Source organism: Capra hircus, chromosome 5, assembly GCF_001704415.2.
Source record: "Capra hircus breed San Clemente chromosome 5, ASM170441v1, whole genome shotgun sequence".
Classification (NCBI taxonomy): domain Eukaryota; kingdom Metazoa; phylum Chordata; class Mammalia; order Artiodactyla; family Bovidae; genus Capra; species Capra hircus.
The window spans coordinates 84,709,904-84,732,801 of record NC_030812.1 but is presented as its reverse complement, the minus strand read 5'-3'; the positions used below and the strand labels follow the sequence as shown (position 1 = coordinate 84,732,801).

Below are 22,898 nucleotides of genomic sequence, written 5' to 3'. Positions count from 1 at the left end.
CTGATGTTGGTTTCTCTAATATATGACCATATTCAAGCATTATTTTATTCTCAATACCCTTCTTCTCTTCCACTGCTTCACTTCTAGAATGTTTTAATCTTTGTCCTTTCTTTTTTCGTCTTTTCATATCAAATTCAGTCTTTTGAGCGATGAACAGCTTGACTTAGCATATTTTTAACCAGCTGGTCTAGCACCTAGCTTGCATTGCATAGTCAGATACAACAAATGTTTATACAGAAGGTAGCTTTCATGAAAAAGAAAAAAAAAAAGCCTGGGTATCATGCATCCTGGCTTTTTTTAGCTTTTTTTTCTAATTCACCATACAGAATACAAAGTTTGAATTCTTTTTAATGGCAAACAAAATTCTATTTATAGTTCCAAAAAATGAACTTATGCTGGGATAAGAACTCAAATTTTAAAATTGCAATGTGTACTTAGAGGAACACGAAGAGGGCTAAAATTCTTTCAAAGCTCTCTTTACTTGCAACAACATCAAATGGAAGGGTGTTAGCACATATTTCTCTAATAAGAAATAATAATAACAAAAAACTTATTCCCACAGAGCAAAATAGAAAATAAAATAAATCAAAATTTAACTTAAGACAGTGCAAAAAGTGGCCACAAAACTTAGAAAGGGATCATTCCCATTTCTCTCTTTTTTTTTTTGACATTTCAAGAGTAGTGTACTAATAGATTACTGTGATGTTACATTTTCTTTAAAAAAAAAAAATCTGCTCTCTTATATCAACAAAAGATCATGTGCTTTACTGAGCAGCTTCCAAAGTTTTACAGAAGGATCAAATAGGAACTTATAGCGTCCGTTTTAATCACCACCAAAGCCCTCTGTCACCCCAGAAATTACGACACAGAGATGTTGAAAATGGTAACATTCTGCACAAAAGCATTTTAAAAAGGTGTGGAAGGGGAGAAAAATATCAACGAAGGAAGAGAGTAAGAGAGTGAATGAGAAAGAGAAAAGCAGAGAGTGGGAGAAAGAGAGAGATGCTTAATGTTCATTTAATTTCCTGTTATAGGACACAACCTAGAAACATTAGCAGAGATCTCGGAGACTTTGCAAATCAGTTCCATTTGGTCTGGGCAATCACAACAAAAATCAGCTAACAAGACTGCAGAAGCACTCGCTAAAAGCTTCTCTAACAAACACGTTTTAGGCGAGCATCTTCCAGTGGATTCAGAGACTACTGTAAAATGGGAGAGTTGCACTTCAATATATCAGAGGGGGAAAACTGTACTCACCTTTCAAACTCCTGAGGTAAATCAGGGTCAGTAAGCATGCTGGAAAAGCACAATTTCCCTTTGTCACAGCAGCCACCTATGATCGTCTCCAACTGAACCTGTCAAGTGAGTCCAAACCTTCTAAACCAATTGATTTTCTCTCTCTCTCTCTCACTCTCTCTCTCAATCTCTCTCTCCCCCCTCTCCCCCTCTCCCCCCTCCCACTCCTAGGACTCCTTGACCAGTCTCTTAAAGGGGTAGCGCACTTCCAGCAGCGGGGTCTGGCCGCTCCCCCCTCCTCCAGCCGCACACTCGGGCTGCAAGGCACTAGACAACCTCGGGGTGCCTGTCCTTTCCTTTTAATTCTCCCTTCTAGACATCACCAAATGTGAGAAGTCAACTCATTTAGTGTGTCTCCCATACTCTCTCCTCTAAATAATAAAAGTCGCACACGCATGCACACATACATACACAAAATATGATTTTTGAAAATGCATTTGCTACTGATTAAACGAGAAATCTGTACACGAACCCAACCCCGATTCAACTGCATTGATTAATTCATTGAGCAAAAAGATTAAATGTTAGTAATAGCATTTTTACACAAAGAATTGTTATGCCTTCTCACCCTTTTCTAGGCTCTCTCCGTGCGCACACGGAAACACACACACACACACATACACACACACACACTTGCACACAACAATCAGGCATTGTTCTGAGGGAAGAAAAGCAACTTTGACAGATTGAAATATAGCAGAGGCCCCTTCAAGGAAACCTGTAAACAACTTGTCACTCACTCTGTCGGTCTCACTGTTAGCTCGCGCTTTCCACAAAGTGGTGCGAACGTCCTGGCAACCCAACCAAAGTTTCCTCAGCTCCAAACTCCATAAAACACGATGTGCGAGGTGGAGGGGACTAGGTATCCACGTGCCAAAATAACACACACTCCAGGGAACAGAACCCCAAACCAAACCAACACATGAAAACAAAAAGATGGTCCTCACAAACTGTCCTGCTTGGGATGGCTGGGGAAGTCGGGCAGGAAGCGCTCCCCTGGCTGGGGATCTCTTTAATTTCCTCTGCCCAGGCAGCCACAGATAACAAGGTGGACAAACTAGGGCTCTGCAGCTCCTAAGCTGGCTGGCAAGGCACAGCCTCCATAGCAGTTCCAATTATCTAGATAAAAATCTGGCAGGCGAGGAAGGTAATCAGGTAATGTACCTTTGACATGAAATGACAGAGGCACAGAGGCACATACACAGAGAGAGAGAGACACTTACACAGACACGCATGCAGAGATGGTGGCTGCCCCGTGCACCGCAGCATCTGGTCAGGGAGTAAGCACACACTCACCAACACGAGATAGTGTGCATTCTTCATACACACACACACACACACACACACACACACACACACACACACACACACTCAGTCACTCACACACGCTCTCCACTCCTACTGGGAGGGTTCATTCGGCACAAAAGGCTACATTACAGAGCCCGCCCCAATAAGGGAAAGAGAGAAAAAAAAGCCTTCCATTGTTGAGAGGGCAGGTCAGTTGATTAGATTTTCTGTGGAGAATTCCACGAGGAAATTCCCTTCAAAGCCGAAGTGATTAACTGGGGGCTATTCTGGAAATGGAGCAGACAATGGCTCAATAGTCTGCACAGCCAATGTCCAGGCTGGCACTGAACTCACTTTAAAAAAAAAAAAAATAAAAGCCAGACTCCCTGTTCTTTTCCACACATTCCCCCCCAACCCCCTCCACTCCTTCTAGCTTCCCCTCCCAATCCCTTTTATTTTGCAGCTGGACAACATTAAGGGCCTTTAAAACCACAAGGGTTGACCCCACAGCAGTTTGATTAGGTCCCACTTTTTTTTCCTGGCGACAGTCAGACAGTAAGTTTACTTTTTTAGACATACACAGTGAGACAGCACACACAAATTCCAAAGAGCAAAATCAATTATTAACCTTATTATATTAATCAATTTATTTTTTGCTCAAAGGTTATAAAATTTTTGCCAAAGTTGATAATAACTTAATAATGAGGTCCATCATTCATGGACTATCCTAAAAATACACATATATACACTACAAAATCAATGTGGAATAAGATTTAAGCATGTCACTATGGAGTTAAGACACTAACAAAACACAGAATCATGACCCACCCTGAAAAAGCTGTTAACAAGGGATGTGGCAAAAATGACTGGATGCTGACATGATTTTCATTTTCAGCAGTTGGGGAAGGGGAAAGGATATTACTCATTATACTTTCTTGTTATTAGCCTCAAATTATTTTTTATTACAGCAACAACCCATTCCTACAGAGAAAAATGAGAAAGTTGTTGCATTTATTTTAAATATCTATTATTTCAGCACTTAAGGGCCCTACAACCTAATATAGTCTAATTGATAAAGTATACAAAATAATTTTTCTATTGTTAATGTTGGTTATGGGATTTAGGAAATGGTAGCATGCCTGGCTACATACACTTTAAAAAACAGTCTTTTTTTTTTTTTACTTAATTAGGGAATCTTGTTTCATCCTGTATCAACAGAGAAAAATGAAGGAGGAAGGGTAAGTTACAAGGGGCAATGGAGAGCTGGGGTCAGGAAGAGGAGGAGGCAGTGAAGAGAGGATGCAGGGAGAACACAAGAAGGAGACACAGTGGCAGCATAAAGATAGAAACAAAGATAATGGCCATAAGGCAGGATGCTGAGATCCGTATGGTCCCAGCTGCTATCTTGCTACAGCTACTACCTCTGGTTGTTTCTCTAAAACTCTGATTCAGAAGGTCACCAGAGCAGGTAAGAAAGACAGTAAGAGTGTTTGAGGCCAACTGTAGTGTAAAGGAAAGATGCTCATATCAGAATCACCCTTATCTTTGGCTTTGCTTTTATAGACATTTAATATGTGCATGTGTAAGTACACACATGCCAAATAAAAAAGGACATATAGGAAACTGTTAAATGGTTTATAAGTTAGTTTAAGATCTTAATATTTTATATAAACATTCCTGTAGCCCTTCAAAAATACAAAGTATTTCTTGGAAAATTATCCTTAAATGGCATGAAACAGACTAGGAACTAGATAGAAAATTTGTCAGATATAATAATGAATATCCTAATGATAATTTAAATGGATGGAACTCCAAGCTCATAAAGAATTCTGTTCACACAGATTAACTCACAGATCATATGCAGCATAGAAAAGTGTATGGGTATGTATATTCCTAATAAGTTTCCCAGTGTTTTAACTTGGGCAAAAGGAATTTAAAGTCTTACAACTGGTTAGTGGCCCATTTGTTTCCTGAAGCCAGGTCTTATTTCACGTTTGATACCATAATACACAATAAAATAACATTCCAGAATTTATAGTTCAGTGAAAATCCCAAGATGGTACATGGGATTTTTTAAGTGATTTAAAAGGCTTTTACATAATTGTTAATGATATAATCTTACTGTCACTAAATTAGTACTGCAGTTGATAAATGAAATAGTTTTAAATGTACCTCTCTAGGTTGCAAAAGTTTTCTTTCATTTTAATTCTACCTTGCAAATTAATATCTTTTGCAAGATTTTAGAAGTCAGCAAAAGAGAAGGCAGTTTCAAAATATTCTCTCAAATCCTGTCATTGGTAATTTTATTAAATAACTGAACTGATCCAAGCAACCTGATGTTTAACCGTAAATTGTTACTAAAAATCTATTTTACATTAAATGTTAAAATGTTGAAATATTAAATATGTGCTAGTAACTGGCACATATATGTTAAATAAATCTATATTATTTATCAATTACCTGAATAGTTCAAGATATTCAATTGGTTATATATCTGGTATTTTGTACATTAGAATTAATGTCTACCTCAATGTGATTTTCCCATACTATTATAGGTAGATCTCCAGGAAGTTTCATAATGTATGTAGACTGGGATACACTTTATCATTCACTGAACATTTATTAAGTGCTTAACAGCATGCTACAGCCTGTGGCCTTAAAAGTAGAATCAAGAAAATTTTCCAATAAATCTAATTTTTAAAATATATATGAGCAAAATTCAAAGTAATTGTTTCATATGCAGGCTCCCCAAGGTAAATATGATAAGCAAAGTTAAAACCAAAAACAAGTGAAAGAAAAGCAATGACAAGAACTTACTGAACAATAATTAAATTGGTGGGAAATACAAAATGATCTACAAACACTGATATGAATATAAATATATCTTCAGAGGGAACCAAAGCACAAACTACAACAGAAAGCCCATAAAACATTTAATGAGTCTCTTTGACATAGTTGTAGCAGTATTATGGAAAATGGGATGAAGCTGAAAAAAGTGTGCTTTTGAGCTTATGTTGTTTCTATTGTAGATATAAAAATGATACTCACATAAGCTAGGAAAATATAAGATATGCTAGTGAATACTGCTGGAGAATTCTCAAAGAAACATCAGAATCTTTTACAATGACAAACAAGTTATTTCCAAATTTAACCTCTTTCAGGCACTGTTTCAGGCCAGTTTTTTCTAATATTTCTCATTTTAAAAGGAAGAAAGTCCATTCCCCTACTTAAAAATAGAATTGTTGAACATCTTCTATTTCAATAACTAAAATATGTAGTCACAGGTACAGATAGAATCTTAATATTTGATATATGTTCCTATTATCAGTTTATGGAATTTGTAAGGTTATTTTTGAGAAATAAAATTTTTAATATTATAACTACAATGAATTTAATACCAGTATCAGACAATACCAATATCATATTGCCTTAACCTGCCTCAATGGACATTAAGAAAATATTCACTTATTTCTTCCCCTGCAATTATTTAACTTTGTCACAAAATGTTAAAAAAACAAAAGAACTTTCAATCAATGTACATTTGTGAGCCATTCACCAAATACCTGGTGAACTCACCACTGATCTATCAGGGGCAGATTAAAACTGTGACTTAGAGTAGAATAAAGTCCTGTAATTGAATTTCTTTAGAAACACACCTAAGAAATTCAATAACATCTCTTTCTTTTCAAAGTCCTACATTTCAATTCCCTATAACACATTTATGCAAGAAAATTGACATACAATGGTCTATAAGTTCAAGGTTTTTCCATCCTCACACTCTTCTGTATTATTACTTGGTTAGTTAGAATAAATATATGAATTTTCCTCAGATCACATTTTTGGCCAATTAGTGTTCTTCCACAACACTTCAAGAACGTGGTCACCTTAGAAACTCCAGTCTCATACTTCTCTCAAAGACATGATCTATTCCCAGTAATAGCTCCCACTGTTTGATGTTTTACCATTTATCTCCTTCAGAATAATTTTTAGTAATTTAAAAGTGATAGCTCTCAATATCTGAGTACTTTATACCAGTATCTGTGATATACATAAAATAATCACATTTAATATTCAAAACAACTATATAAGATATGTAATTGTATCATCCCAAATACAAATGAGGGAACCATGGCTTACACAGTATTTGTCTGATATCCCAAAACTAATAAGTGAAGAAATGGGTAACACCAAAGTTATGGTAACTTTCCTCCAAAGTTCCCAAATGCTCAAATATACCGTGCTGCTGCTACTGCTACTAAGTCGCTTCAGTCATGTCAGACTCTGTGTGACCCCACAGACAGCAGCCCACCAGGCTCCCCCGTCCCTGGAATTCTCCAGGCAAGAACACTGGAGTAGGTTGCCATTTCCTTCTCTAATGCATGAAAGTAAAAAGTGAAAGTGGAGTCGCTCAGTCATGTCCGACTCTTCGCGACACCATGGACTGCAGCTTACCAGGCTCCTCCGTCCATGGGATTTTCCAGGCAAGAGTACTGGATTGGGGTGCCATCGCCTTAACATTATTAAATATCAAGTGTATAGAAAAGTGCTTCTAAAGCTGTTTTAATGCTAAGTGAATGTTTAAACTTCAAAGTTAGGTTGAGTGATGATTACACCATCCTCACAAATAACTTCACATTAAAGATTCTTCTTATACAACTAAAAACAGTTAAAGATGAGGCTTGCCTAATGGGTCAGATGGTAAAGAATCTTCCTGCAGTGTAGGAGACCCAGGTTTGATCCTTGGGTCAGGAAGATCACCTGAAGAAGGGCATGGCAACCCACTCCAGTATTCTTACCTGGAGAATCCCATGGACAGAGGAGCCTGGTGGGCAACAGGCCATTGGGTCACAAAGAGTCAGACACGACTGAGTGATTAACACAACAACAAAGAATAGTACCCTCATCCCAACTTGATGGTGATAATAAATATCAGAATTAGTATACTCATCATAAAATTTGGCTCTCTCTTTAAAATTAACTTCTAAATGTTATCTTTATTAATATGATTATGATTTGGGGGCTCCATAGGAAAATATAGTAGCCCTCACTTTTCATATTATACTGTATTCACCTTTCTTCTTGTGGTAATGTGGGATGATAAAATGACTATGTAATGAGATGATGTGAGGTGAGTGACATAGGCATTACGATAGCATTAAACTACTATTGACCTTCTGATAATATGTCAGGAAGAGGATCAATGTGCTTAAGTCATCCTGGGTTAGAGTCATAATATTGTCAATGGATGGGGATCACAGGCAGAGCAAAGACAGAAAGGTGTGAGGTTTCATCATGTTACTAAGAGTAGGTACACAACTTAAAACTTATGAATCTTTTATTTCTGGAATCTTCTATATAATATTTTCAGGCCATGGTTGACCATGGGTAACTGAAACTAGGGAAAGTGAAACTGCAGATAAAGGGGGCCTATTTGTGCAATTCAGTTCAGTTCAGTCACTCAGTCATGTCCGACTCTTTGTGACCCCATGGGCTACAGCACTCCAGGCTTCCCTGTCTACCACCAACTCCTGGAACTTACTCAAACTCATGTCCATCAAGTCAGTGATGCCATCCAACCATCTCATTTTCTGTCAGAATGTAGGTATCTATGCAGCTGATACCACTCTAATGGCAGAAGTGAGGTTGCTCAGTCGTGTCTGACTCTTTGCGACCCCATGGACTGTAGCCTATCAGGCTCCTCTGTCCATGCGGTTTTCCAGACAAGAGTGCTAGAGTGGACTGCCATTTCCTTCTCCAGGGGATCTTCCCGACCCAGGGATCGAACCTGGGTCTCCCGCATTGCAGGCAGACGCTTTACCATCTGAGCCACCAGGGAAGCCCAGAAAGTGAAGAGGAAATAAAGAACCTCTTGGTGAGGGTAAAAGAGGAGAGTCAAAAAGCTGGTTTGAAACTAAACACTAAAAAAATAAGATCATGGCATCTGGTCCCATCACTTCAAGGCAAATAGAAGGGGAAAATGTGGAAGCAGGAACAGATTTTATTTTCTTGGGTTCCAAAATTACTGTCAATGGTGACTGTACCCATGAAATTCAAAGTCGCTTGCTCCTGGGAAGGAAAGCTATGACAAACCTAGACAGCATATTAAAAAGGAGCAACATTACTTTACCGACAAAGGTTTGTACAGTCAAAGCTATGGTTTTTCCAGTAGTCACGTATAGATGTGAGAGCTGGACATAAAAAAGGCTGAACACCAAACAATTGATACCTTCAAACTGTGGTGCGGGAGGAGACTCTTGAAAGTCCCTTGGACAGCAAGGGGATCAAACCAGTCAATCCTAAAGGAAATCAATCCTCAGTATTCATTGAAAGTGCTGATGCTGAAGGTGAAGCTCCAATAATTTGGCCACTCATTGTGAAGAGCCAACTCACTGGAAAAGATCCTGGTACTGGGAAAGATTGAAGCCATAAGGAAAATGGGCCAGCAGAGGATGAGATGATTAGACAGCATCACCTACTCAATGCACATGATTTGAGAGGGGACAGGGAAGCCTGGCATGTTGCAGTCCATGGGGTCACAAAGAGTTGAACATGATTTACCAACTGAATATCATCTTCTGGTCACCACATAACTATTCGGAAGTAAAATTTCTGTCTTACAGAAAGAATCATTTTAAGAAAAGGTATCTATTAGGAAAATTAATCTAACTTACACTTTTACTCTTTTACTCATTACACAATCATCTCTCCTTGTGTTAAGTAGTGTTGTCTAACTGTTGCCAGTTCAAGAGGCTGAAAAAGACATGAACCAATCACTCTGATGGTAAAAGTCAAGATTCCTATTTGTAAAAAAAAAAAAAAAAAAGATATATATATATATAACCCATGAGAAGAGAATCTATCTAAATGGGATCATACTTTTAAAAAGTGCACTTTTTGATCACCAAACTTTCTGTTATGTACTTCTCAACTAAGAAAGAAATTTAGGGAACACACTATACTGATATTTTACCTAAAGGCAGCAGCAAAGTGAAAAGTAGTAATATTGCTACAATGTGGCTTGGATTCTTACTTATTAGATAATTTATAAAAAATATTTTAGTGTACACCTTTCAGGGAAGTTTGTCCACTGTAGTTGAGGTAGCTATTTCTTAATATTAACTAATCAGAACAGAAATAAGGGAAAATAGAGTAATATATGAAAATATTTGAACAATTAGTTTCATTTTTGATCCCACTTTGTCTACTCTGTATATTCTTCTTTGCTTGCATACTAAGTAAATGACAAATATATCCTATTCACAGTAAATGAAAATGTTACCTATTAATAATGTTCAGTCTACTTACATCTAGAACAGCTGAGAGGAAAGAAGCATGGCTAAGCTGTAAGTAAGAAGGCCTGAGCTCTAGGGGAGCCTAGAGCTTCCTCACTGGTGATGCAATCTTGCCTATACCTTTAACATCTCAGGGAAGATGATTTTTAAAGTCCTTCTTGACTCTCATATTCCAATTCCAATTCTGTAATCTCTTCTTTGATAAATCAATTTATAATCTGCAAAATAAAATTTCTTACCCTTCTCAGTTTTGTTTCAGTTTAAAAATGTTCCATTTTTTAAAATGTTTTAAGAACAATTCTTGTACTTTATTTTAACCCCTTAAAGTATGTAATAACTCCACAACAAGATAGTGAAGGGCCTTCTCTGGTGCTCCAGTGGTTAAGAATCCACCTTCTAATGCAGGGGATGCAGGTTTAATCCTTCGGTCAGGGAAATAAGATCCCACGTGCTCTGGAGCAACTAAAACCCATGAGTTGCAACTGGAGAAGACCAAATGCTGCAGTGAAGACACAGCTCAGTCAAAATAAATAAATATAAAATTAATTAATTCATAAAGTATCTGATTAATTGAAGTGAACATCACTCAGTCCTGTCTGACTCTTTGTGACCACATGGACCATACAGTCCATGGAATTCTCCACGCCAGACTACTGGAGTGGGTAGCCTTTCCCTGCTCCAGGGGATCTTCCCAACCCAGAAATCGAACCCAGGTCTCCCGCACTGCAGGCAGATTCTTTGCCAGTTGAGCCACAAGAGAAGCCCAACAGTACTGGAGGTGGGTATCCTATCCCTTCTCCAGAGGATCTTTGATTAATTATTTGGCTAAGTTCAATCAAGTTAAAACAACTAGGAGAACTTAACTGGTCACATACACATATACACACAAAAACACATTTCTAAAGAACTAATTTTATCACTAAATTCACCTATTTGTGATTCTGAAAATTTTGTGCTTAAACTCTGAAGTCACAACTTTCATTTTTTTCTAAGTGCAATTACATTTATTGGTATTGTCTGATTTAATGAGAGAAGTAAAGGCAGTTTATTACTATATTGAATATGTTACATTGCGTGATGACAGTGACTGGCATTGCAGGGAGAAATAAACACAAGGGATTCTGTCTTTATCTGAAATTTCAAAATATCAAATGAGAAACTCAAAGACGAACTGAAAAGTTGAAATGTGAGAAATCCTGACAGGTAAATTGTGTTCAAGAAAACCTACTTTTCAAAATGAAGTTTGTGGACACTCTGTAGAACTCCTGCCAAATACACAGCTGCTTCTTCTTTTTTTTTTTTTTTTCACATTATTGTTAACTAAAATGACTTACTGCAACAGTTTAGAAAATAATTCAGTCAGACTATGCACAGGATTAAAGAAAATAGATATTATCAAAAGAATATATTCATACAATTATTCAGTAAGCATGGATAGAAAATTTACACTTGTATTGTAAACCATCTTTATATATTAAAACATCATTGTTTATAATGCACACTTCCATAAATGGGAAAAGAAGATATACTGATATTTGTAAATTTCCCTGAAGTTGAAGAACTATTTAGGTATCAAATGGTGTATTAGTATTTAAAAATACTTAATTGTGTGTGTGTGTGCTAATTGCTCAGTTGTGTCTGACTCTTTGTGACCTCATGGATTGTAGCCCGCCAGGCTTCTCTGTCCATGGAATTATCCAGGCAGGGATACTGCAGTGAGTTGACATTCCCTTCTGTAAGGGATCTCCCCAACTCAGGGATCAAACCTGGGTCTCATGCATTGCAGGCAGATCTGAGCCACCAAGGAAGCCCTTTAAACAAATCATGGGTCTGTACTCTGAAACATTTATTTGGCTTTCCTGGTAGCTCAGCTGGCAAAGAATCTGCCTACAATGTAGGAGACCCTGGTTTGATTCCTGGGCCAGGAAGATCCCTTGGAGAATGGATAGGCTACCCACTCCAGTATTCTGGCCTGGAGAATTCTGGACTCTACAGTCCATGGAGTCCCAAAGAGTCAGACATGACTGAACAGCTTTCACTTTCACTTTTCACTTAAAGCATATAGTAAAAGACTAGGAATTTGTAAGATATGCCAACACCACAAGCATACCTTAAAAAAATAAAAATGCATGCCCCTCCTGGTTTGGGGACCAAACTTCACATTTACTCAGCCTTTATAGGTGAACCATTATTCTTAATCTTAAAAGTATAAGTCATCTTAGTAAGCATTTTTCTATTATTGAGTGTGTTCAATGAATTTTACTAGACTTATTGAGGGGAAAAAAACAAATACACATAACAATTTTTATGTTTTTTATGAACCTCTTTTCTGGGCACAAAGATAACCTTTTTTTTTTTTTTCAAGGAATTAGGAGCTACTGAGAAATATGGACTTTCTGTTCCAATAAAAAAATTATCAAGTTCTTATGAACTAGAAATCTACAGTTTTCACACAGGTTAATTCATTTAATTTTCAAAACAAATCTGGAATGTATCAGTTATGAATATTAGTTCCATGTCACAGAAATGGTAAGCGAAGTACAGGAACAAAATTTATCTATCTTTGGATTACATAACTAGCAATAGGCAAAACCACTATTTGAACGCATGGACTTCGCTGGTGGCTCAAGCGGTAAAGCATTTGCCTACAATGCAAGAGACCAGGGTTCAATCCCTGGATCAAGAAGATCCCCTGGAGAAGGAAATGGTAACCCACTCCAGTATTCTTGCCTGGAAAATCCCATGGACAGAGGAGCCTGGTTGGCTATGATCCATGCGGTCGCAAAGAGTCAGACACGACTGAGTGACTTCACTTTCATTTTCACTTTCTTCCAATTACAAACCTCATGCCTGTTCTACTTGACAAGAGAGCTACTTTCGAAAGTTATCACACCATAAGATAAAATGATAAAAGTATTATCCAGTGAAACAAAATGCTGTGGGTAGTTTAAGTAACAAGTGGTTTTAAAATAACTTATTTTCTGACCTTCAAGAATTTTAGTATTAGTTTTTTGGAGTTAAGAAAATATAGATTAGTGAATCAATTAAAATCTCAGAAGCACTTTAAGAATTCAGAATTATAACAAGAAACAAATGTAGTATACAGAAATCAATAACTTTGTATATATAACATCCAGTTATCAAAAGATAATGGGAAAGAAAGACCTCATCAGTATTAGTAACACAAACAATAAAATATCTAAGAATAAAGTCATTCATATAAAGAACTATCTGAAGAACGCTTTAACACAATATGGAAAGATATACTATGTTCCTGGATAGGTGGCATCAATATGATTTCTCTCTAAATGAATGTATAGATTTAATAAGTTCAAGTTAAAATACCAGCCTATGCTTAAAATACTAGACAAACTAATTAAAAAGTCTGTCTTGAAAAATAAGCAAATAAGAAAAATAATTTTTAAAATTCCAAATGGATAAAGATTTAGATGTAAAGAATAAAACCATAAATCTACCAGAAGAGAACGAGTAAACTGCTGTATAAACTTGGAGTAGTCTTACTAGTTTGGAAAAACAGTTTATGCAACCTATATCAAAGGAATTCAATAACTTCCATGATATATAAAGATTTTTGTTAATCAATGAGGAAAAGGTCAACAATCCAATAGTGGAAACAGACAAATGATATAACTTATTCAAAGAGAAGGAAATAGAATCAGTTCTTAAACAAAGAAAAAGATGCTCAATATCCTTTAACATAAATGCAGTTTATAACTACAGGGTGATTATTATATTTTTAACCTATTAGCTTGGCAAAAATGAAAAATTAAACATTTTGTTAGACTGTATTATATACTCATAAATAATTTATTCTCTCCCTTGTTAAATTCCCTTGCAACAGATTTCATTTCCTACCCCACTGACATTATCTTAGACATGTTATGTGCTTTGGTCAATGGAATATGCAGCTTTCTCTGTGAATGTCTGATTTGGTTCGGCTACCTTATCTTGTTTCTGTCTTCCACCATGAAAACAGTATATCTCAGATAAGAGCTATTCAATCAGCCTAGGTCCTAGGAATGAGAAGAGACTTAGTTCGATAAGGTCAACACACAGCTGACCCACAGAGACTTCATGTTACACATGCAAGAAAAGATTATTTTAAAAACAGTAACCCATAGAGAGAGTGGCCTTGTTTGTTAACACAGCAAAAACTTACTAACACCAGGAGTCTGCTGGTGACTTACGGAAACATGTGCTCTTGTATATTACTAGTAGAAATGTATATTGATATAAACCTTCAGGACAGTAATTTGAAAATAACTACCAAAATTACAAATGCAATTCCACTTCTGGGAATTTATTAGAGATATACTTTCAAATGTGCAGGATGTCATGTATTCAAATTTAGTTACTGTGGAACAGCACATAATAGCCTAGAACTGTTAACAATCCAATCAGGGAAACAACAAAGCCATATTAAACTACAAAGCTATTAACAAAAGAATAAAGAATGTAAGTACTCACTGATACAAAATATCTTCAATATAAAAATTTCTTGTGTGTATGTATGTGCACACATACATGTGTGCATGAGGTCACTTCAGTTGTATGTGACTCTTTGTGACTCTATGGACCCTAGCCCATCAGGCTCCTCTGTCCAAGGGATTCTCTAGGCAAGAATACTCAAGTGGGTTGCCATGCCCACCTTTAAAGCATCTTCCCAACCCAGGGATCAAATCTGCGTCTCTTTTGTCTCCTGCATTGGCAGGCAAGTTCTTCACCACTAGTGCCACCTAGGAAGCCCGTATACATGTGTATGTGTGCACACGCGCACATAGAGAAAAAAAGCAAGGTACACGTCTGAGCACTGTGAGTAAAATGTGCTATAACATTTGTGAAAATAAGACATCAAATTCCTTTCTGCTGATATGTACATAAGAAAACTTTGAAAGAATATACAAGAAAATAAAATAAAAATGGTTATAATTGTAGGGAGGGGGGAAGTCAGAACTGGACATAAGGAAGATAACTATGATTAAATCCCTTCTGCTATATGCTTTTGGAAGAGTTTTATATTTTTCCTTTATTCTGAATGTGAATCCATTATGCTTTCATAAAATTTAAATATACATACATTAGTTAAGCACACATCTAATTAAAATATAACCTCTCCAATGGTTGTTCATCAACTATACACAATATTAATTCAATTCATAACAGCAGACCCCACATATCTTACTCTGAGAGGTCTGTAATTTATATATAATTTTTGTTATTAAAAAGTATTTTACCTACTAAAAAAGACCAGAATTCTCATTTTTTAATAATAATCCTTAATTTAATGATATTTTCACAGATTATAATTTTAGTTTCTGAAATAAATGTTTTTTTTAACTTAAATTCAAAGACCTCACTGAATATATCCATTGGGGTATATAATTTTTTCTTTAAAAGAGGATTTGATATAGTTTGAAGAATATGAGAGCTGATAGCCTAATTATAAATAATAAGTCCTTAACCTGTCATATTAGACTCTTCATGCTCTGTCATGAAATCTCTCCCTGTATGCCATGAACTTTGTTGGCAAGCAGCCTGTTAATCCTTCCTTCAATGCTCTTGTGTGAAAAGCACATTCCTCCTAGAACATCTTCCACACTCCCTTACCCCTTTTTATCAGGCTAATTGCTACTCCCCCTTTAAGTCTACTGAAGCAGAAGACTCCACTGGAATCCCAGGTTGATCCCTCACCTGTTATCCTTCTTGGGATTGCCATAATACCAGGTAGAAAGTAAGTTCCAACTACTTAGCTCTAAGCTCTAAAAAAGATGGATGCTCTGTCTTATTAATGATTGTATCCTCCAGACCCTCCATAGAACATTTCAATGTTCTATAATACCCATCGCATGCTCTACCTGAAGAAAACATCAGGAGCCTTTGGGACCTTATATCTGTTTGTCCTGGTATCAGGCTGTTGCACAATATTTTTCCCAATGACAGGTTGTACTCCCCGTGATCGCTTTTACACCATGATTAAATATTACCTCCTCAAAGAAGCTTTCCTTAGACTAGGACTGAAGTGTAAGAAACAGCAAGCGGTGGAGGGTCAAAGTCCACAGAAGACTGTGGTGGAATTAACAGAAATCTGGGAGTTGGGATTTTTTGTGGGAAAAGTGATGCTAAGTTGAATCTGACATAGTGGCAGAACATCTGAGTAAAGGTTTCTAACTTTGAGATGGAAATATGAAACTGAAGTGTGTAGAAGTATCATAGTAAAAGTAGATTTTATTTTGTAAGTATGAAAGTCTATTTAATAAGATGACTAAAGTACTAAAATAGAAAAATAAAGTTTCAGGAAAGGACAGACATAATGACATTTTTTTTCCTAAAAGAGGCCTATTTAAAAAGCCATTGATTCTGGCAATTTAGTCAGCAACTGTTGAGAGATGCTCTTGAAATAACAGAAGAAAAGAGTTCATCTCTGATAAAATGAAAGCATAAATTCCATAGCTTTTCTCCATCCCTCTGCAAACATACATGCAAACACCCCACACATAAATGCACATACACACACACAAATATTTTACTCCCTTCCATAAAAAAGACTCTACAAATAACACAGGGTCTTCGTATTAAAAGTTACATTAGAAAGAGAAAAGCATCAACTGACAGCATACTCTAGGAAATATGCACCAGTGAGAGGAAGAAAAACACAGAAAATTTAAAATGTCTAAAGTTTTTGAGGAAAAAGTAATGGGCTTTATTAATTTATTATTGGTAATAATCCCTGTCTTATACAACTACCACTACATTTTTCCAGATGCTATTTTGGCAATTAGGCAGTAACTGCCATTTTGATTGCATTTACAATGATCAAGTATGAAATTGCCCACTGCTGTCCTTTTCTTCCAATACAAAGACTTGAATCTTATTTTTGATCTAAAATATTCCATTTATATCTCTTTGTTGATAGATTTTCCTGATGCTTTATTTCAAGGTCCTGTAGAAATCATTAGTGACATTATGCCAAGGGCTGAACCTCATAAGCAACCTGAACAGTTTGATTCACTGAAAAAGCAACCCACAATTCACTGAAAGAAAATGTAATAATGATCCTGCTCAATTAAAACTGTTAAATTAAATGGAGAGAATCTAATGATTTCCCCTTATCATTCTGATATTCTGGAAGCATGGCAGAGGAATGATAAATACCAACACATATGTTAAAGATGCCCACCCTTTTTTAACTTAAGGGAAGTAAGTGAATTCTTTTAAACGGAAACTGCCTTGTTACATAAAGAACATTTTAAAGGATGCATCTAAGTGCAAAAAAGGGCAAATACCCTCCTAAATGAAAACATATTTGAACAAATCCTTAAGTAATTAAACCAATAAGAAGCTATCCTGTCAAGATACTAAAGAAGCAAAGGAGAAAGTGGGAATTACTGCCTGAACATAAGATTAGTTATGAAAAACACAAATGAGAAATCACTTACATTCTATTAGCTCAAAACAGTAAATTTATCTCATTTCTACTTTTCTATAATTTTTGTCAAATACATACAATCATACTTTTCTGTCACATATAAGCAGTTCTGTCTGCATATCTACAGTTTAAGAAATTATAAAAGCAGATGCAGAATTCAAGGAATTGTCCTTGATTTCTGAATCTGATATATTCATTGAAGAGCAAAATTCAGTATCAGGGAACACCAGACTTGTTAATTTAATGACCTGATCTTAGAGAGCTTTCATAGATATATTTAACAGGATCACAACAGCTGACTATATCCTAAATCCAGCATGCACACAGGCAGGAACAAATGAAGTACAAAATGTTGAAAGTCTACAAATTTTATCCCATAGATGGCAAATGCATTTAAAGTGTATAATATTTAAATATGCATTCTATAAATAAAACTAGGCTGCTAATAAACTAGTTGTGACTGATTAATTATAAAGCAGTAATCCCCAGACTTGTTTAGCCTTAGAACACTTTCTCAAAAACAAAAACCCCCAAAACTTCGGTAATGGAATTAGAAATATTAAATTAGAGAATAATGGTGAGCTGGGGGGTATGCAGCTGGAGCAGAGTTTGGATGGAAGAGAATTCCACTAAACCTTAGAAAAGTTAGAATGCCATAACATCAGAAATAATTCTAAATGTCAGCAGATGAAAATTAAGATATATTATCTTAGGGAGATAAATATTAGAATATTAAATAAATTTAAAGTAGGTATTTACAAACATTTCATAACATGTACTATATGTTAATTTTTATTTAAATTCAAGCACTTCAGCAATTTTAAAAGTCAGGGATTTCAAGTTTTAAAATACTCCAACAAATGAGATTTCATTTCATTTAAATTCAGTGTCTCTTACAAAGTACTAAATTGTTCTCTTAAAGTAAACCAATAATACAAAGAAACAAGTTGCTACAGTGTACATTCAAATTGTCCCCACATGTTATTTTATCACAGTTTGCTCTTCTTCCCTCTTAAATTTTTTCACTGTCCTCAAATACTATACAACTAATTGTCATCATGTTTCCCACAATTCTCATGTCTTCCTCAGAAACATTCCTTCACTATATCCCCTTTATTTACTTTGCAACTAATCCTGGGGCAGAAAAGACATGCCTGAGTTACTAAGTACTTTATGTCTCACTGAAAGATATATAGCTGTCCTGTTAGCACAGGGGTTCCAATATAGGATGTCCTGAAGAATTAAACATACACAGCTCCTTCAAAGCCAACCTTGAAAAGGAAGCCAACATAATACCCTCCTAGAGAAGATCCTTCATTGTTTGAATGTGGAAAGTCCAAATAACAATGGGTAATTCCCTAAGTGTTGGTCATATACTTTACTACTCATTGATATACGTTTACCACGTATATAAATAAAACTTACATACATACTTTCATATATATACATGTAATATACCAGCTAACCCGATGCGACCATTTACCTTAGTGTTTTTCAAACACTTCAAGTACATCAGATTCTGGAAGCATGGCAGAGGAATACCTGAGGAATACTTCAAGTACATTAAATAGGGCAATAAACCTTTGATTATTTTAAATATAAATGTATGCTTGTCATATAAGTACGTATATATGGTCATCAGTCTATCTACAAAATCAAAAGTATATTTACATGTTTAGGGTAAGTTCTGGCCCACCTTCATAAATGAATCTCTGACAGTGACCCATGACATCAGAAAGCTGGTAAACTGCACGTGCGAGGAACTAAACTTGAAGCATCAGTCTCTAGGAGTGCAGATTTGGGCCACGGCGAAGACCAGGACCAGGGCAAGGGTGGCGGGTATTCCTGGCAGTTCCTGCGCAGACAGGATACGGAAGGGAACGTGCCTGGTGTGCGCTTTGACGTCAGCAACGTGGCCTACGCAGATGCCATCTACCGTGGCCCTGCTGCTGCTGCTGCTAAGTCGCTTCAGTCGTGTCCGACTCTGTGCGACCCCATAGACGGCAGCCCACCAGGCTCCCCCGTCCCTGGGATTCTCCAGGCAAGAACACTGGAGTGGGTTGCCATTTCCTTCTCCAATGCATGAAAGTGAAAAGTGAAAGTGAAGTCGCTCAGCCGTGTCCGACTCTTCGCTACGCCATGGACTGCAGCCTACCAGGCTCCTCTGTCCATGGCATTTTCCAGGCAAGAGTACTGGAGTGGGGTGCCATCGCCTTCTCCGACCGTGGCCTTAGTAGGGCAGTATTTCCACTGCCCTTCTCGTGGGGGCAGGTGCAAATTGTCCATGCCTAGAAGCCAGAGCACGTGGGCAGGGCCACGCACAGTTCGTCTCAATCTCCGGTGGCCTGTACAGCCACATTTGAGGGAATGACCCACTTGCCTATCAGCTTGTCCTTTAATTTTACTGACTACTTAGGGCTTAGCACTGACAGCCAGAGCATGTTGGGCCATAGACACTGGCCTTAGAGTCACTGACCACAGCAGCCAGGTGGTAGTGAGGGCCTCAGGCAAGAAGGCCAGAGGTAAGGCACTCCATCACTGGACAACTTCCTGGAAAACTGTGTACTGACCCTCTGCATAGGAGCTTATGGTCCTCATGTGATTCTATGAGTGTTTAACAACCACGACCACTAGGCACACGTACAGAGCTAAGTGACCTATGTTTTTACATTCTTACAATCGACACTGTAGCACCTGGACACTAGCAGACCACAATAATATTCTACCTTAGAAGTTCTGCACTGTCTATTACTTGATGCAGATTACTGCCTTATTTAGTCAAGATTTCAAAGACACCTATTCAGTCCTTTTGCATATTCAGTTTTCCAGATTTAAGTGTAGGGTGAGAAAGGATGAGAATGCAACATTTTCCTTCCTCTCCCTTCCATTTCTTCCTCTCCTTTACAAAGGGAAACCCAATATCCCCTTTCTCTGCCTCCCCCTCCCCCAAAAGCAAGTGAACACATTAAGAGATTTGCTTGGGTAAATGGCCTGTACTGGACTTTTTCCCTCTGAGACAAGGGGAAGGAACAAGTCTGTTTCTATTTTGGCAGAAACTGAAAAGCAGGAAGTTTTGTGCAGTGATTGTCATTAAAAGCTAAGTAATAAGTTTTATATTTCAATATATTGTGTAGATTGAAAATAAACATTATATTAAGTTGATATAAACAAAATACTTTATTTGATGAGAAATAAGGTTACAGAAGTGCAATGAAGACTATACTGAACTGCCCAGTAAAGTTAATGTAATCTTATTAATGTAATTTGCAAACAGGCCAGTTTCTGAACAATTTAGGTACATGATATCCAGACCAAATTTTAGGTAATATGCATACTGAGTACATAGTTTTCTATAACAGGTATGTACTGATTGGATTATATACCAAAAAATATCTCAGAAGCAACATAATATCAGGCATCAATACAACATTTATTATGCAAATTCAGAGAACTTAGGTTCAAGTCACAATTCTACCCTCATACCTCTCTGATCCTCAGCTGCTTCACTAGTAACTTGGGGATGATAACAATTCCTATCCAGCAAAGATGTTATAAATATTTAATATTACAATATACATGAAAAATGCTTTGTAAACTGTGAAATGCAATATTAGTATTAACAGTTATTTCAGCCAATAAGGTATTATTTATAAACTTAGAAAAGTAACTCCAGTGCATCAAATAAATCATACAAATTCCTATGTAAAATGACCTCTCTCAATAATACTACCCTTCATACCAGTGATTACATTTTCCTCTTGAGTGAATGATGCTGAAAAGAGCAATAAGATTGTTTTCTAGCAGCTGTATGTTTAACCCATAGTCAATTATTCCCAGATTGTTTATGTTGCACACAATGCATGCCATAAGAAAGGAAACGAAAACATTAAGATTCTGGAAATGAGCTTTTAAATGTTAAGATTATGTAAGCAATTCATTTATTATATGATATATAGCATAAGCATGCATATGTGATAAAAAAAATGAATTTGAGAAGTCAACACTAGGTGGGTCCATAGTAATGAACTGAGCATTTTAAATTGAAATGTGAGAAATATCTGTGTTTAAAATAGATGGATTACAGCTCGAAAAAAAGCAATTGAAACAGCAATCTGAAAAGCTCAACTGGTATTTTTAAAAGGCATATTAAATATACATAAATAGGAAATACAAAAAGTAACTAAGTATGCAAGGTATTCTAAATTATTTTTTAATTTAGTGATTTAGTATCTGCCAAAACAGTTTCTTTTCAGAAAATTATACAGATAATAAGCAACATGGAGTAGAAATAGGAAGATAATGTATGGTCTGTAAGTTATCTACAATAATATTTCCCCAAATAAATGTCTTCTCTGATTAAAAACAATAGTTTTTAAGATATCCTTATAAATTCAAAACAATTTAAGCCAATGTCTATAACAAAAATACTGCATTTTTTCTTTGCAATGAGACATGTTAGAATAGTAGGAAATATGTTTAAAAAAATTGGATATAAGAAAATAGGAAACTGGAAAGACTTTTAAACCAATAATAAGAAATTAAAATGATTACTTAGAATAAACAGACCTTAATTTCTCTGTCATTATATTGATTGGCCTGGCTTTGATGTTTCCATCTAATTTTTTTGAAGAATATAAAGTTTAGTTTTGTGACTGAGAAGATCCCTATAATATCATGGATATTATAATATCTAGATCAAGGGTAAGCACAGTTTACATTTATTAAATGTTTACTAAGTAGCAAGACATTGTCATAAACACTCTTCAACAAACCGTTTCAGGTAGGCGCTCTTGTTAGTAAGATCCTATTGGGGTACAAAATCAGAGATATTAAATAATTTTCCATGTTCAAACAAATAGTAGGTGGCAGAACATGGACTTTACATGCCTCTCTAGTACTGTTTCTTGAACTCTTTTCAGCTAAACTTCCCCAAAAAGTTGTTTTACTTTTGCAGTTACCATTAACCACCTCACATTCACTTCTCAAGGAATAACAATACAGCTTTCACCCACACAGCACTACCAAAATTACTATTTCTAAGATTGACAATGACTGCCATATTACTAAACTTAGAGGAAACTTCAATTCTTAAGCTTGGCCAAGCCTTCCTTTCTTCAACATTCTCTTCTCATTATTTCCATTACAGCAGAGCCCTGTTTTTCATCATCTTTCTCTGTCAGCCCCTTCTTGCAATTCTGAGTGTTGTTCCTTCTACACTGTGGCTGAATGTTGTGGCTGCTTGGTTGGAGCATCAATTCTCACTCTTCTCTCTCCCACTAGACAATTTCATTTAATCTTTCAACTTTGACAACGCCTAAATTTCAAGACTCCAAAACAATATATCTATCTCAGACCCCTCTTCTAATTTATATCTCCACTTGGATGTCTTATAAGCACCTCAAACTCAACTTGTTCCAAAAGTAAACCTCATCACCTCTGCACTATTCACCCCAATTTTTCTATCATGATAAATGGAGTCAACATCCACCCAAATGTTTGGGTCCAAAACCTAGGATTCAGTTATATATATTCTCCTCTCTACCTCAGGGTCTCAAATCTATTTGTCTCCAAAGTCT

At 36.3% G+C, this 22,898-nt stretch overlaps 1 protein-coding gene across 4 annotated transcripts in view; it reads right to left on the bottom strand.

Annotated features, from left to right (window-relative positions):
* Positions 1-22,898, bottom strand: part of SOX5 (SRY-box 5) — a 1,143,898-nt gene that overhangs the window by 454,377 nt on the left and 666,623 nt on the right. For 3 of the 4 annotated variants that reach the window (XM_005680750.3, XM_018048396.1, XM_005680751.3), the window contains exon 1: positions 1,258-1,429. The exons of the other annotated variant lie outside the window; for it this stretch is intronic. In XM_005680750.3, the coding sequence (XP_005680807.1) occupies positions 1,258-1,295 (38 nt within the window). In that variant the 5' untranslated portion in view covers positions 1,296-1,429. Of the gene's footprint in view, positions 1-1,257; positions 1,430-22,898 lie in introns of those variants that run through there. 4 annotated transcript variants of the gene reach the window in all.